The sequence below is a fragment of the Belonocnema kinseyi genome, chromosome 9, assembly GCF_010883055.1.
Source record: "Belonocnema kinseyi isolate 2016_QV_RU_SX_M_011 chromosome 9, B_treatae_v1, whole genome shotgun sequence".
Taxonomy (NCBI): domain Eukaryota; kingdom Metazoa; phylum Arthropoda; class Insecta; order Hymenoptera; family Cynipidae; genus Belonocnema; species Belonocnema kinseyi.
In genome coordinates, this window is record NC_046665.1 from 116,809,991 (window position 1) to 116,827,853 (window position 17,863).

General features: G+C 27.6%; 2 protein-coding genes and 1 long non-coding RNA gene across 3 annotated transcripts in view; 1 reads left to right on the forward strand and 2 right to left on the reverse strand.

The window, feature by feature from the left end:
- Positions 1-1,826, reverse strand: part of LOC117180709 (protein PIH1D3) — a 30,553-nt gene extending 28,727 nt beyond the window's left edge. The window contains exon 1 of the mRNA XM_033373197.1: positions 1,808-1,826. Within this exon, the coding sequence (XP_033229088.1) occupies positions 1,808-1,826 (19 nt within the window). The remainder of the gene's footprint in view (positions 1-1,807) is intronic.
- A 1,916-nt stretch (positions 1,827-3,742) lies between these two features.
- LOC117180133 (A disintegrin and metalloproteinase with thrombospondin motifs adt-2) overlaps positions 3,743-17,863 on the forward strand; it is a 31,893-nt gene continuing 17,772 nt past the window's right edge. The window contains exons 1-3 of the mRNA XM_033372477.1: positions 3,743-3,862; positions 4,223-4,435; positions 7,933-8,660. Of these exons, the coding sequence (XP_033228368.1) occupies positions 3,743-3,862; positions 4,223-4,435; positions 7,933-8,660 (1,061 nt within the window). The remainder of the gene's footprint in view (positions 3,863-4,222; positions 4,436-7,932; positions 8,661-17,863) is intronic.
- On the reverse strand, positions 10,167-12,815 carry LOC117180134. The gene is made up of 3 exons (XR_004468009.1): positions 12,712-12,815; positions 12,396-12,476; positions 10,167-10,269 (listed from the first exon to the last, which is right to left on the reverse strand). It is a non-coding gene; the product is annotated as an uncharacterized LOC117180134 (long non-coding RNA).

A 17,863-nucleotide genomic window follows, 5' to 3' on the forward strand; every position in this document is an offset into this window, starting at 1 on the left:
TTTTTGTCTTAAGAAAAAAAGATGCGCAATCAAATTTTACATCCATATATATCTTTTGAAAATTAAAATTCGTAAATTTTTTCTAAAGCCTCCAGGGGACTTGGTTTTCGCACGAAAAAATTTTATGTGCCCTTATTGCATCCGGACCCACAATTTAATTTTTAAAAACATGTTTTGTGTTTTTTTTTAAATGCAATGCACATTTTTAAAAAAATTGTGTAGAAATATATTGTACTTATTTAAAAAAATTTTAATGTATCTGCTATATCATGAGAGATTGTACCTTAAAGTTCAGAAGTTTTGTGGTTCGATTCCCAATGGAGTGAAGATGGAGTAGGATCTTTTTTTCAAGAAATAATTTTAATTTTAATATATTTTACTTCAACAATAAAAAAAATAATTCTTTGGTCTAAATATTTAATTATTGTATTTTTAATAAATAAATAATATTGATGAAGAAGCAATTTTTTTATTTTTTACATTCGGTAATATTATAAACACTCTTCGGAAATTTTCCAATTTAGGACTTTTATATTCGAGCAATTTTCCATTTAAAATATTTCCATTTTTTGAAGTTTCACAGTATCAAGAATATTATTTTTCTAGAGTTTTTCCGTTATCACCAAAAAATACATATATTAAAAAATAGAAAATTAAAAAAAATGACAACTTTCAAGAAAAAATCAAATTAACGAAAATTTTTATTAAAAGGCATGTAAATATTACAATAATAAAATTTAACGAAATAAAAAAGTCAGAAATGATATTATTCAATTCTTAAAATTAGTGGAATCTGAAATTCCAAATTCTGTATGATTCCAAATTCCCGAGAAATGTAAATATTTAATAGTTTGCATCTTTTGCAATAATCTTTTTTTTTGTACTTTCATACTGCAAAATTGGAATTTGGAAAAGCTCTTTCAAATTTTAGATAATTTGAATTTGACATTTTTCATGAATTTGAAATTTCAGCTTTTAATTTTTAGATAATTATAGCATCTCAGAAATTAAAAAATTATGACAGTCTTACAGAACAGAATTTTTCCAGTTTCGTTAAATTTAACTTCGGAATATTTCAATTTCGTTAATAAAAATTTACAACAGTTTTATTTTTTATTACATTTAAATTTAGAACATTTTTACAATTTATTAATTATATTTTCAGTATTTTTCAGTCTTTGGAATCTTTATTTTTTGAAAAAATTGTGTCATCCTTCAATTTTAATTTTTAAAATAAATAATAATTGGTGTACAAAATATTACATAAAACAAAAATGTGTTAATACAAATTTATAAAAATATTTTGTTTTATTACTAATAACTGATAACACACATAACAAAATTTACAGGATTTATATTAATTTTACTTTCTACATTCATTTTATATCAGCCCCTTTTTCTATGCAACCTTTCTGACTCTGTTGTCGTTTTAAAGGCGAGAACATCACTTTTGAATTCAAAAAATATATAATCATTTTAAAATTTCGTTCATAATTTAATTTTTTTCATATCAATTATCATTTACTGGCACATAGACATATCGATTTTTTTTAATGCAACTTTAAAAACTTAGGATTCCTACCTTACCGACATTTGTTGTGGACCATGGGAATTTACCACGAAAGGTAACCTTAGGCTGAAAGTTTGGCAAATTAGAGAAAAGGGACTAAGAAAAAGGAAATGTACTAATAAAATTTTTTGAATTACAAAAAAAATCCGAAATTCGTGTGTAGCTTTAAAAATGTACTAGTTATTAGTTATGACCTAAAGATGTAGATATGGTAGGAATCGGATAAGTCTTATATACCCTTTAAGGCATGTAACATTATCCGATTCCTACCTTACCGAAAATTTTTTTTGGATCACATCATACCAATTCGACACGAAACAATATATCGGGCAGAAAATTGGAGGAGATAAAAAAAGAGTGACTAAGAGACGTTTATTTACTAATAAATTTTGACAACTACAAAAAAATTGATAATTTTTTTATAACTTTTTTCCTACCATACCGACATTTTTTTAATACGCAATCACTTCTACACGAAAGGAGATATCGAACTTCCCATTTGCGAAACTAAATAAAAGGCACTAAGAAACGTCTATTTATTGCTAAATGTTTGGAATTAACGAAAAATTCTAAGAATTATTTTTACAAAAATTGAAAAAATGTTTGTAATTCTAGAAATTAAGGAGCCTGCATACATTTATCAGTGTTTTTTATTTAATTTTCCAAATGGGAAACTCGATATCTGAATTTTTAATTTTGAACAATTAAATAAAAAAGGCACTAAGAAAGGTTTATCAACTGCTAAATGGTTAGAATTTAACAAAATTCCCATTTTTTATTAGTAATAAACTAATAAACGTTTCATAGTCTCTAAAAATGTAGGTATGGTAGGAATCGTAGAAGTCTCATTTAAAGGCATGTCACACTATCCAATTTCTACCTTACCGGCAAACTTTTTTTGTGTCTGAATATTTATTATTACTTAAACGTTCCAGTTGATAAACGTTTTTTATTGCATTTTATATCATTGTCCAAATTTTCAATTCGATATCTTATTTCTTCTCAGCAGAAGAATGCTTAAAAAATATTCCTACCATACCGACATTTTTTTAATACGTATTAAATTCTACACGAATTGAAATATCGAACTTCCCATTTGGGAAATTAAATACAAGGCACTTAGGAACGTTTATTCATTGCTAAATTTTAAAAATTATAAATGTTAATTAATGACCTGCTAAATGTTTATAATTACATAAACAATTTCTTTAACATTTTTTTTTATGAACATTTAGCAGTTGAAAGACCTTGCTTAGTGCCTTTTATATAATTGCCCAAATTTTCAACTCGATGTCTCATTTCGTGTGGACAGGAGGATGCGAAAAAATTGGCGATGCAATTTATTTTAAGGTTAGCAATGTTAGCATGACATGGCCTTAAAGGCATGTGAAAATTATCCGATTCCTACTTTACCAACATTTTTTTATATTATGCCAATTCTACACAAGATAATATCTCAAACTGAAAGTTCTGGATAATATCGAAAAGGAACATTTATGTACCATTAATAAATTTCTACCACTAAAAAAAATTTCCAAAAATTCTTTTTTTGTTTGTGATTGTAAACATTTTCAGTACAAAAACGTTCCTTAGTCACTTTTTTTTTATTTTACCAAATTTTCAGTTTGATATATCATCTCATCTGGAATTAGCATGATCCACAAAAAATGTCGGTAAAGTAGAAATCGAATGAGTGTGACAAGTGACATGCACTCATTGAGAAAATTATTGGAAAGGACTCCACAATATTTTGTATGCTTTTTTGGCTTTAAGACAGAGTATAGGAGGGGGATTCGAAGTACTTCATTGACTTTTTTTAAGAAAAATTATATTTTTGGTAAATGTTACTTAATACATACTTTGTCTACTTTTTTATTTAGGACTTTAGTTTTTTTTTAATTTTAAAAAAATTTTTTATTAAAGAGGAATTTTTGACGCTAAGAAATAATTCAATTTAATCACTTAAAATACATACAATGTAATACAAAACACGACTTTCAAACAGCTTTACAATGTGTGTAGAGTAAAAGGGGTCAATGGCTTAATAATAGAGGCACCAGCATGTAATTTGTATCCATTTCAGTAGCCATGGTAATTTCACATTTTGAAATGTTATAAAAAGACTTCTCAGTGATTTCGCAACAGTATTTGAACTTGAAACGTATAATAAACATGAGTGTTATATTTAATATCATTATAATAATTTTAATTTGTTCAACAAGTGGCTTAGAAGATGAGGATGATGTTGAAATTGTTCTTCTGCCCGTTCAAAATTCAAACACTAAACATGAGGTACATTTTTTGTAGTACAATTATTGTTAATTTTAATGAAAAAAACGTCTTTAAAAAATCCACACACATTACATGGACCGCGATGCGAAAAATTTTCTACTCTCGGTTATTTCAGGCCGTAACGCTCGGAGTTTCTAACCGGAAGGTCCGGGTTCGATCCCTGCTGCCGGCATTTTTTTTTAAATTACTTTTTTAATTCAAAATGTTTTTGTATTGCAATTGCTGCCTTAGGAAAGATTTTAAGAAGGATTCAGAATACATTATTGGTGTTCGCACCTTTGGATTAAAGCAATTTTAACCTAATCGTGAATTAAAACAATAATAATTTTTTTTTAATATTAAACTCTTATTTAATTTCAGGTTCCATTACGTTTTACGGTATTTGGTCAGACAATGGAACTACTATTAAAGAGAAACGACAAATTATTATCGCCTCATTTCCATGTTTGGAGACACACAAATTCTAGTTTACTGGAAAAAGTTCCAGAATTAAGTTCGCCAGCTTCTTGTTACTATTTACATAGAGATGATTATAAATCTGCTGCAATTAATTTTTGCGAAGAACGAAAAACGGTATTTTACTCATTTTTCTACCTGTAAAAATGTATGTCTAAAAGGGTGGTGCAAAAAAATCCGTTTTTTTTTTCAATTTTATTTTTAAAATGTAGAAATCCTTGAAAATTCAATAAACAATAAGAAGGCTAACATTTTGTAAATAAATTCACCATCAAATTTACTAATAGTCATCTCCTAAAATATTATAACTAAAAACATTTGATGTTAAGATAAGTATTTTTCATATTTGTATAATAAATTCTTTTTTACAATTTGCCTCTAAAATTTGTATTCGACTTTGATAAAATTCAGAAAAAAAAAACTGAAATTTCATCTCTTCCAAGTCAGTAAAAATAATGAAAACAAGAAAAGGGCCTCTTTCAGTTTAGAAAAACTTAAAAACCAAAATTTTCTCTTTTCCATCTCGATAAAAATGTTCAAAATAAAAATTACTTTATTCCAATTCAGCAAAAAAGATTTGAAATAAAACTGCTCCCTTCCGACACAATAACATTTTTTTAAAGCAAAAAGTTTCTCTATCCAATTCAGAAAAAAATTTATAATTAATTTATGAAAAATTCTCCCACCATAAAAATGTTAAATAGTAGAAAAATGGCATTTTCTAATTAAAAAATAATAATTCTTGGCTACTCAATAAAAATAAACAGAAACAAGAAAGGACCTCTTCCAAATCAGAAAAACTTGAAACCCAAAATTATCTCCACTAAACAAAACACAAATATCAGAAGATAAAATTGGCCTCTTTAATCTAAAACAAGGTCCTTCTTTCCGATTCGATGAAAATAATAAAAAAGGGCCTCTTCCATTTTAGAAAAAATGCACTGTTTTTCAATTAATAAAAATATAAAAAGTAAAAATTGTCCTCTGTTAATTCAGAGAAAGTGGAAACCCTAAATTTACTCTCTTACAATTCACTAAAATGATTGAAAATCAAAATCTCCCTCATCCGATTCAGAAAAAAAAATTAAAATAAACAAATCTGAGCCTAAACTCAATAAAAATGTTAAACAGTGCACAAATGGCTTCTTATAATTAAAAAAATGTATTCTTTCCATCTAGATAAAAGTTATCGTAAAAAATGGGGACCCCACGGAATATTCAGAAAAAATTGAAAGACAATATTTCCTCCACTAGACTCAATAAAAATATCAAAAGATAAAATTGGTCTCTTCTAATGAAAAAAAAAGAATTTCCTTCTTTCCATCTCGATAAAAATTTTCAAAATAAAACATTTTTTCAAATTGAGAAAAAAATATTAAAAATTAAACTGTCCCCCTTCCAACAAAATAAAATGTTTAAAACTAAAAAATGTTTCCTACCCCAATCAGAAAAAAACGCATAATAAATTCTTTCCTTAAATTGAATAAAATATTAAATAGTACAAAAATGGCCTCTTCTAATTAAAAGAAGAAACAAAATTTGATTCCTAACAAATAAACCAAAATAATCAAGCCAACAAAAAATTGAATAGCAAAAATTAAATAAAATGAAAAAAGAGCCCTTACAAATTCAAAAAATGAAATCTTAGAGTCAATTTTATAAAAACTTGAAACTCAAAATTTCCTCAATTGCATCTCGATAAAGTTGTTTAAATTCGAACATTTTATCCTTTTCCTATGCAGAAAAAAGATTTAATGTGCAAATTTCTCATCTTCCAACAAAGTAAAAATGTTAAGAGTAAAAAATTGCCAACTTTATAATTCAGAAAAAAATGGTTTATTTGTATGAACGATTCTTCTCCCAAACTCAATAAAAATATTCTTAAAAAATCGCTTGTTCCAATTCAGAAAAAAATCTTCCTTTTTAAGGCGATAAAAATAATAAAAGCAAATGAGGGCCTCTTCCAGTTTATAAAAAATTTAATACCAAAATTTCTTCCTTTCCGTCTGGTTTAAAATGTTCAAAATAAGAAATTACCCTATTTAAATTTAGAAAAAAAATTAAAAGTTCCCCCCTTACAATTCTTTAAAAATCTTAAAAGGAAAAGAAAATATCTCTTCCAATTGAGAAAAAATTCATCCTTTTCGAGTTAATAAAAATAATGAAAACAAATAAGAGTCTCTCCCGGTTATAGCAAACTTAAAAATGAAAAAATTTTGTAAAAAAAAGGAATCTTCCAATTTATAAAAAAATGTAATCAAAAATTCCTTCCTTTCCATTTCGATAAAAATGTTTAAACTAAAGCTTACCCTCGACCAAGTGAGAAAAAATGATTACAAATCAAAAGGTCCCCATTCTAATTCTATAAAAGTTATAAATAATTATTAGTTATAAAATAATTGTTCCCCTAAACTCAATAAAAATGTTAAATTGTAAAAAAATGGCCTCTTCAAATTCAAAAATAAAAAAACCCAAATTCCATCCCTTCGAACTCCATAAAAATAATGAAAACAAAAAAGGGCCTTTTCCAATTTATGAAAAATTGTAAACAAACATTTCTTCCTTTGCAATGCAATAAAAATGTTGAAAGTAAAAATTTTCCAACTCCAATTCCGAAAAGAATTGAAAATAAACAATTCTTCACTAAAATCAATTAAAATTTAAGAAAGAAAAAATGGCCTTTTCCAATATAGTAATGAAAAAATTCTTCCTTTCCAATTTAATAAAAATAATTAAAACAAACAAGGGCCTCTCCCAGATTTTACAAACTTAAAAATCAAAATATTTTCCCTTCCATCTCGATAAAAAAAAAATCTCTATAATATTGTTCAGAATAAAAAATTATCCTCTCCCGATTCGGAAAAAAATGAAAATAAAAACTCCAATAAGAATACAAATTTCAAACAAAAAATTGTACCCTTAAACTCCTTCTTCCTAACTCAATAAAAGATAATTATAATTAAACAGTAAATAATAAAAAAATTCTCTCTTTCAATTCAGAAAAAAGATTGTAAATAAAATCCCCCCCCCCCCTTAAGCTCGCCAAAATTGTTAAAATTCAAACATTTCTGTCTTCAAATTCAGATAAAAATTCTTCCCTCACACTTATATATTATGTGAATCTGTATTTTTTTTTTTTATTTTGAACAAATTCAGAATCGTCTGGTAAAATCAATTATTATTTAATTTCTTACATTCTAACTACACTACCGTACAAACTAAAAAGATACATAAGTCACATTGCCGTTTAGGGATATTCTCTTAAACTTGGCAATGAAAAAGTCGACCTAAGGGGCATTGAAAATGTAAGCTTTAAAATGAAGAATGCAAATGCAAAATTTGTAACGTAAGTAGTTAAGCTATAAGAGTTCGGAGACATCTTAGTCGGTAAAACAGTTATCTGTAAGATACCGACCATCGGCAACTTACCGATAACTATTTTACTGACTGCGGTGCCCCCGAACTCTTATAGCTTAATTAATAGCGTAAAAGATTGAAGAAAAACGTATTGTAAACTGAATGATTTTATCATTCAAAAAGTTAACAGTTGAACTAAACATTCAAAAAATTTTGAAATCGAACTTATTTTAAATTGAACCTGTATTCTTTGACAGCAAGGAATTATTTTTTTGGAAAATATGGCTCTGGAAATAACGCCTGTTCACAACGAAGAATCATATGATCGAATTTACGATCGCTCACAAATTTCACAGGAACCACACATTTTTAAAAGATCCTATGGCCCAAACAGACCAAATTTAGAATTTAGCAACAATATTCCTCTCGAAAGAGATATTTCATATGGAGACGTAAAAAGAAAAAATCTCACAATGGAACTGGCAGTATTTTTTGACGAACCAGGTTATAGAATTTTTTCTCCATTTTTTGAGAAAGATGACATCAAATTAAGAGACATGTTATTAGCCTATATAAATGGAGTACAAGCTGCTTATCATCATCCAAGCCTAGGTGTAAAAATGAACATTGTATTGGTACGCCTAGAAATAATGCAAAAACAGCCGACTGATTTACCCCATTTTAACGGAGAAAGGGGTGGTTTATTAGAATCATTTTGCCGATATTCAAAAAATCATAATCCTTCCGGTGATTCGAATCCCAATCATTGGGATATTGGATTATACGTGTCAGGATTAGATTTTCATGTCGTAGAAAAGGGAAGGAAAAATAGTGTCACAATGGGACTTGCGACTGTTGGTGGAATTTGTATTGATAATTATGCTTGTGTTATTGCTGAGTTTGGGGTCACTAACAATTTTGGAAAACCCTATCCTTCAGCTGGATTCACATCAGTTTACATCGCAGCTCACGAAATTGGTCACAAGTAGGTATAATTAAATTTTTTAAAGTGATATCTTCTTATGGCACTGTGTTAACTCGAAAAACTGGATAACGATCAGGGTAACCCCTCAAGGTAACGCTTTCTCTCCTCTATATCTCCTTCACTTCTCCCACTCACTGAGTCTTTCTATCCCTCTCTATCACGCCTTCGCTTCATCCACCTTTCTCCCTCTCACCACTCTCTATAACTCTCTCTCTCTCTCTCTCCCTCTCGTTCACCCCCTCTCTCTTTCTCATTCTCTCGCTCTCTTTCTTTCCTTTCTTCGCTCTCACACTCACACAGATGCTCTGACAGTATTAGCAGTATATAGCGGCATGCGCTAATATGTATAGCCGTGTATAGCGTAATGCGCTCTTCTTGAAGGTCGTGGTTTGTACACATGCGTAAATTGAGTTCCGATTTTGTGTGTGATTACTGAAGAGTTATGAAATTATTATTAGGTGAATTTCAACTACACGGAGAAAAATGGAAGGTCTGTTTAGCAATATAAACGTACAGGCATACCATATTGCAGGGTCGAATATAGGACAGCTCTTGAATATGGCTAAAGCGACTATCTCTAGAAGGTAAAAACAAGAGGTCCAAATCGACAATCTTAGAATGTCGACTCGATTGTCGCAGACCGTCGTCTCGGTCATCTCAAGTTGGCTGACCCGGTCATTGTGAAGGGTCGGTTTGGAAATCTCGGATGGTCGATCTGAATGTGCAAGACATTCGACTGGCTCGTATTTGATGGTCGATTCGATTATCTTACACATTTGACGTAGTCATTTCGGATGGGCGATTTGATCATTTTTAAGAATCGACTTGATTATTTCAAAGTGTCAATATAGATATATAAGGAAGGAAAATTCGTTTATCGCAAAGGACCGATTCGAAAATCTGAGATTGGTGAAAAGGACTATTGATGATAGTCAAATATATATTTTTAAATTATTTTTAAAAGGAACTTTTGATTCTCTATATCTTAACTGGCATGAGGTTCTACTATGTAAATAGAGGGACGTCCTTTATCAATTGATTTAGAGTAGGCATTCCGATAATAATTAATCATTAATCAAAAAATTAATAGTGCGTATAAAAATCGTAAAAAATATAATTAATAACAAATAATTACTTATGAATTTAATTTTAACGCTTTTTCTACGAATTAGTTCTTTTTTCACTGATGACTGGTATAGATTAAAATCTATTAATATATTAATAAACGTCATCGCACTATTCAATTAGTATAACTTCATACGAATTCAGATACAGAGTATAAAATATTCACCACAGTATTCAAAAACATTACATAAATTATAAATGAATAAAGTATAAAATATAATTTTAATAAGACAAAATATAAATTAATTATGAGAGGGTTAAAATTCGATAAATACTTAAGATATAAATGCATGGTTTTTTTTATTTAATAGAACTTATTATATAGAACGTATATGATATTACTTGTGCGATATAATCAACTTTAATCTAAAAAGTAATACTGATGCAGGATTAAGTTAAATACTGCAACTACAATTATTGTTCAAATTAAAAAAGTCTCTTGCCAGCTGCTTTCCTGCTTTTTGAGCCGCCCAATAAATATTCCCTAGAACAAAGTAAATAATAAATTAGCATAAAAATCATTAAATCATTTTTTTTATTTTAATCAAATTAATGTTTTTAAGGTAGAAAGTCAAATGTTTTCAAAAAAAAGTGGATTTGTAAGAAAAAAAGATCAATCTTCAGCAAAAAAGATGATTTTCAAAAAAAATTATTAATTTCACACAAGATTCTCAACCAAAAAGTGAAACTATTAACAAAGAAGAAGAATTTTCTACACCAAAAGACAAATTTTCTACAAAATAGTTGAACTTTGAAACAAAAAGTTCAACATTTAACAAAGGAGATTCACAGAAAGAAACAAAATATTCAACTTTATCTACTTTAAAATAACCCGCAATAAAAATTCACTTCTGTTCTTTCAGTTTTAGGTTTTCTTTTTACCCAAAAATAATAATTTTGAACAAAATATTTGAACTTTCTACCCAACAGTACAATTTTTAACTTGTACAGTATTCTATTATATTATCTGCCCAGAAGATTAATGTTCTACCAAAAAGAGACGAATTTTGAACAAAATAAATAATCTTTTAGAAATTTATTTAATTTTAAAGCCAAAAAGACAAGTTATTTTCAAAAAAGTCTAATTTGTAACACAGAAAATTTTATTACTCAACTAAAAACTTTACTTTTCAAACCAAGAAGATTAAATTTATACAAAACGGTAGAATTTTCACCACAAAGATTAATTAAAAATGAAACCCTCAAATTCTCAATAAACATTTGAACTTTCAAATAAAAAATGTCAATTTTTATCAAAGAATAGAATAGTATAATTGTCAGTTTAAAAGATTAATTTTCAACCAAGGAGATGAAGCTTCAAGAAATATAGATGATAAATTATTATCCAAACATGGAATAGTTCAAGTTTCCGATTAACCAAATTTTAACAGTAAAAACGAATTATTAACAAATTCATTGAATATTCAACCGAAAAGATGAATTCTCGACCAACACAGACGAATTTTGAAAATATTACTGAAAGTATATTGAAAGAGCTTTCCAAAACACTATTTAAAAAATCCAATCAGATCATCCTAAAATAAAATAAATTAACCTATGATTTGGTGAATTAATGTAGTTCACTATGAGAAAACTAGAACTAAACTTTGATTATTAAACACCAAAGTCACAGTTGAATTTTCTATCAAAATTACAATTAAAAAAAAATGAATAGTTGAATTTTCATTTAAAAAGTTAATTTTCAATCACAGACATGGACTTGTTACCAAAATTATGAATTTCTACAAAAAATTGGTAGAAAACTACATACATTTTGAACCAAATAGTTCAATTTTTAAATTCAAAATATTAATTTTCAAACAAAAATATAACAGTTAAATTTTTCTTTGAAAATATTAATTTTCAACAAAATACATAAACATTCAACCAAATAGTTTACTTTTAATTTTAGAAGATCAATTTTGTACCGAAAAAGAAGAATTTCCATCATATTAGTTAGACTTTCATCCACATAGTTTAATTTATAAATTAAAAAATAAATTTTTAGGTCAAAGTGAAACACTTAAAGTTTTATTTCAAAAAACTTATTTTTCATTTAAAAGCATTATTTTTAATAAAAAACGTATCTTCTACAAAAAGTTTAATTTTCAACTATATTGTTGTTTTACGAAAGAAATTTTTTAATTTTTAAACAAATATGGAATAGGTACATTTTTATTTGGAAAATATAATTTTTTATTTAAAAAATATATTTTTAATAAAAAAACTGCTCTTTTACAAAAAAATTGAATTTTCTACAACATAGTTGACTTTCCAATCAAATTATCCAAATGGTTACATTTTCAGTTCAAAACATTATTTTTTACCCCAAAAAAGGGAAGTTTTAATAAAGATGTTCAATTTTCTACAAAACAGTTGAATTTCGAAGACAAATTTTTTATACAAAATAGTGGCATTTTTAACCCGATAATATGAGGCTTCAACAAAAAGTGAGCTTTCAATTAAATAGTTAAATTTTAACTTAAAACGTTTAGTTTTTGACTTGAAAAATATAATTTCAACCAAATAAATTTTGAATTAAACAGTTCAGGAATGGAACAGGTATTAAAAGGAGGTATAAAAAATAATTATGGAATAATAACTAATTACCTATAAATATATTAATTGTGTTTTAGCTGCAGTTCCAGCTCTCCATTAACTGCATATAGGAGCACAAGTGCGACCCTGCCCCTGCCATGGAGTGAATGTCAGAATTGAAAAATAAAGATTTAGTTTTAAATTAATAAATACAATTCAAGTTTATCCTAAAACGATTAATGCTAGAATTAACAGTGATTACTGAAATAATTATCATCTATTTCAAACTAACATTAACCTCAAAAAGATTAGAATTAAATGCCTTAAATCTCGCATAACTTATAGGAAATATTAACATCACATTTACGTATTTAAAACAGGTACTTACAGAATAAGATATTTTCAATTAATCCTCAGTAAATTCACTCACTTTACATGGAAATCGTGGGTAAAGACTTTTTTTAACAGAAAGCACCAAACGGTCTACGAGTTCTATACGCTATTTGGAGCCAACTAGCGATACCCTTTAAATTTTCACGCGCATGATTGACGCGCAAAAATCAAGCAATTTACCATACGCAATGGCTTATCTGCTCCTTCGTGAATGGTCGAAATGAGTAGAAATATTAAGAACCACAGCGCCAACAGTTGACCGCAACTTGAACTAAAAGTATTAATGTGTGACGTATGTGTACCATATATAAATTGTATATACATAAAAAATGTTAAAACTGAATATATTTATCAATAAATTGGATAAACAAAATGAGAAAAATATGTAAAGATATATATAAAGTATAATAAATTACTTTTAATATATCTTTATTCATTTTTCATTTTATCTATTCATTTTATTGATCATTATATTCAATTTTAAAATTCCAAACATATTTGCAATTCATATCATAGCACACACGTACAATAATTAAATGTAAATGTATTAAAATTAGCATCAACATCACGGACTACCTCAACCGGAGCATCGCCAGAAAGATCATTCAGCTCTTTTTCAGGCAACGACACGCAAGGCACTATTTTTGTTTTGAAAAAATTTCGCTGACTGTGTAAATAATCCTTCGCCCGGAAACGCAGAAAGCATACTCGATAACCGCCTTCATGGATTTCTCTGTAGGTTATTTTCGTCAAGAGAGGATTTGACACCGCTTCTAACCACAACATACTCGGCTTTGCGTCTTTCGGAAATTGGCGATGCTTCACGTGAGACGACGATTGACACCCGAGAGCAACACACCTCCGTTTGTTTAACTTTATAGTCATCGGATTCATTTTTTCAAATAAAATATATACTTTAGCACCGTTTGACACTTTAAATTTTGAAACCATGGAGAATAGATATAAGGAGACCAATCTGTAATGCATGGACTTCACCAAAAACGGTCACTTTTCTGTTGCCAGAAGTACGCACATACACATGTGTAAAATCACACTTACATATAATTCAAAACTTTCCGAACGTGGCGTGCCAACCGCGCTTAAAAAAATATGGCCGCCTCCATTGTTTTGTTTTGACAGGTCGCTTGAACAAATAAATAATTGATAATGAGACAGGATTTTTTGAAATGTCTGTGGAATAAAAAATTATTCGCCATGGAAGAGGTAGGTAGTATGTTTATGAAAAAATGAAATTACTTTTACCACCACTATGCGTGCGACAGGTATTCGACACTTTCGTAACAAAAACAATAAACATACAACTTATACCACTCTGAAAGTCTTGTACACTACACTTGAAACCACACTTGTTGGAAACTTTCACTTTTATACAGCGATTTTTAATTTTCACATTCTTTCCTTTATTCACAAACTATTAATTGTTCAATCATTATTTATTTACATTTGACTCACGTTCACATCGGCAGCCATGTTTTTTTCAAGTGCGGTTGGCACGACACGCTCGGGAAGTTTTGAACTATACGTAAGTGTGATTTTGCACATGTGTGTGTGCGTACTTCTAGCAACAGAAAAGTGTTCATTTTTAGTTCCACTAGTTTGGTCTCCTTATGTATATTCTCCATGTTTCAAACCTTCAAATTCAATCACCTTTGCCGACACGCAGCGCCAACAGTTGGCCGCAACTTGTACTATGCTTGAAATAATAATCATAATTCTTCATATTCGCCCATTAGAGTTGAGAGGAGCTGTCCCTGATAGTAGAGTTCTTAAATTCCCGAGAATTTAAGTTCAGGTTATATAACCGAGAATATGACAGAATTTAGGAGAATTTAAGGATTTATGATTTTTAACAATATTTTTATTGTTCAGGTTATATCAGCGGTTGAATATACATTATTTTCTAGCTCAGACATATTCAAGAATTACAGTGCTTCATTTACAAATTAAAAATTTTCAAATATATTAATTTATTTAAAAAAGTGTTTTCTACTTTAAAAGATACTTTAACAAAATAATTTAATTTTTAACATAATATTTGAATATTCAAACTGAAAAGATAAATTGTCAACAAAAAAGTGCCATAGTTTTGATTTTAATCAAAAAAGAATGAAATTTATGCAACAAAAGAAAAGAATTTTAAAACCAAAAAGACGAATTTCCAACAAATAAAAATTTTTCACTCAAAAAATAAATAAAAGTTTATTTAAATTATTGAACCTTCCAACCAGTAGACAAATATTCTTTACAAAAATGCAATTTTTAAACAAAAAATGACTGTTCAACAAAAAATTAATTTTCCACGAAACTGATCCATTTTTACGCAAAAAAAAGAAATTTCAAACTAAAAAAAAACGCGAATCTTTAACTAAAAAATATCAATCTTAAAAAATGAAAAAGTTCCATTTTCTGTTAAAAAATGAATTCTAAATAATAAAAAAAAAAGAAGTATTTTCCACTAAACAGTTAAATTATCGACCAGACATATAAGCCTTCAATAAAAAAATTTTTCACAATGTAGTTTAACTTTGACTTAAGTTGTTAAATTTTCAATTAAAAAACATTAATTTATAACAACATAAATATACTTTTAATCAACGAGATAACTTTTCAACTTAAAATATAAATCTTTAACAAAAACGCGATTTCTTAATAAAGCGATTCAACCAAATGTTTAAAACAAATTAATTGAATTATCAAGCAAAGAAGAACGATTTTTAATCGAAAAGTTGCACTTTCATACAAAAAATCAAATTTTTTCTATAACAGATGAAGTTTTAAATCAAAAAGATAAATTTTCAAAAAAAATAGTTGAATTTTCTTTTAAAAAAGATTTTGGTCGAGTTTTCACGATCAAACTATGAATTTTTTAATAAAAAATCATTTTCCACCAAAAAAATTGAATTTTCTATCCAAAAAAACGAATTTTTAATCAAAAAGGATGACTTTTCAACAAAATTGTTGAATTCTCTAGCAAATAGTTGCATTTTCATTAAAAAATATGAAATTGATCGTAAAGCAAAAGAATTTTTTATTACAAAAAAAGTTGAGTTTTCATTCAAAAAAAATTCCAGTTACCTCAGTAAATTCTCTTTTGTAATTTATTCTCCTTGTTTAAAAATTCTTCTTTTTAGTTAAAAATGTAAGTATTCTAATTAAATAATAATAATTTTAGTCAAAAATTCACCTCTTAGATTGGAAATGAAATTACTTGGCTGGAAGTTCAAGTCTTTTGTTACAAATTATTTTGTTGAAAATAAGCTGTTTGATTGAAAACTTGTTTTTTTCTTTGAATAAAAAGGAATTTTTTTCCGTAAATTTAAGTATTTTCTTGATTTTTTTTTAGTTAAAGATTATTATTCTTTTGAAATATAAATATAACTATTGTTCCAGTTGAATATTCCATAATTTTAGTTAAAAATTCATCTTTTCGGTTCAACAATTATTTTTTAATTTTGAAAGTAATTATTTCAGTTTTGGTTGACAATTTATCATTTTCTAATAAAAATTAATTTTTCTTGTTGAAAATCAACTATTTCAGTTATAGATTCATTGTTTTAGTTGAAAACTTATCTTTTTTGCATAAAATTCAACTACTATTCCAGTTGAAGATTCAGTAACTCAGTAACACCAAAAATTGAATTTTTGTAAAAAAACAAATAAGTTTCTACGTAAAAAATTGAATTTTTAATCCAAAAAGACGAATTTTTTCAACCAAAAAGGATGAATTTTTAACAATATAGTTAAATTCCCTACCAAACAGTTGCATTTTTATCCCAAAAATATCAATTTTGTACCAAAACAGAGGAATTTGTAATAAAAAACGAATTTTCTTTGTAAGTGGAACTTTCATTCGGAAAATATTTCAGTTCATTTTTTAACACCAAAATATAAATTTTAAACAAAAATTAAATTAAAAAAAAAATAATTAAGTTTTCAAGAATATTATATAATAGCTTAATTTCTAACCAAACAGTTGCATTTTCATCAAAAAAAGATTTAATTTCTGCTAAAGAAGGTAATCTTTAAAATGAAAAAGACAAACTTTCAAAAAAAAGAGTTACATTTCAAACAAAAAAGTTAACGAAAAAATGCAATTTTCTGTTAATGAAAATAAATTCTGAGATTCTCATAAATTCTCAGAGAATTTATTTCTCGGTTATATTCTCGGTAATATTTTCATTCTCGTAAGGGCCGTTCGACCATGCAGAAAGACTTTCTTGCTCTCTAAATTTTAACCATATAACTTTGACCATCCATTTTTCTCCGTGTATGTTTTATGGTAAAAGAGTTAAAAGAAAAACCACTTCAATTTACATAATACGAAGTTATCACTTCTGCCGGGCGCCCCACGACGGCTCAAGACTTTTTTTTCATTGTCACCTTAGGAATCATCCATAAATTACGTTAAAAACTAAAGGTGGTATAGGTTGGGGGGGGGGGGGGGGGGGGGGGGGGGGGGGGGGGGGGCTCCAGTGAAAGTAAACATAGAAGAAAACTTTCCATTTTCTAGATTTTTCCTTTAAATTTTTGTTTCTGTTTCAAATTCGACTACAGTGAAATTCCTACTACAGTAGAAAACGCTTTTGTTTGTTCACGCCTGAGCAACCGCCGCTTACGCCGCGCAACTCCTTTTACTCCGACATGCGGCGCGGCGTCAATTCTCAAATTCAAATTCTTCAATTTTGTTTGAAACTTATCTTTTTGGTCAAAAATTCAACAACTTGGTTGATAGTTGTACTGATTTGTTAAAAACTGATCTTTTTGGTGGAAGATTCATCTCTTTGGTGGAAACTTTAACTATTTCGTTATAAATTCGATTCTTTTTTGGTTTTGAAATTAAATTTAACTATTAGATTTATAGTTAAAAATGGACATTTTTTACTAAAGAATTCAACTATTTTGTAAAAAATGTATCTTTTTCAGTTGAAAATTCAAGTACTGTGTTAGTATTTTTAAGTAGAAAATTAATTCAAATGTTTTTTATTTCAAATTAAAACTTTTGTCATTAAAATATCAAGTATTACAATTTACGTAGAGAATTTATCTTTTCGGTTTAAAAATTAAACTGGTTTGCAGAAAATTCGTCTTTAAGGCTAAGGTATTCAACAATTTGGTAAATAATTAAA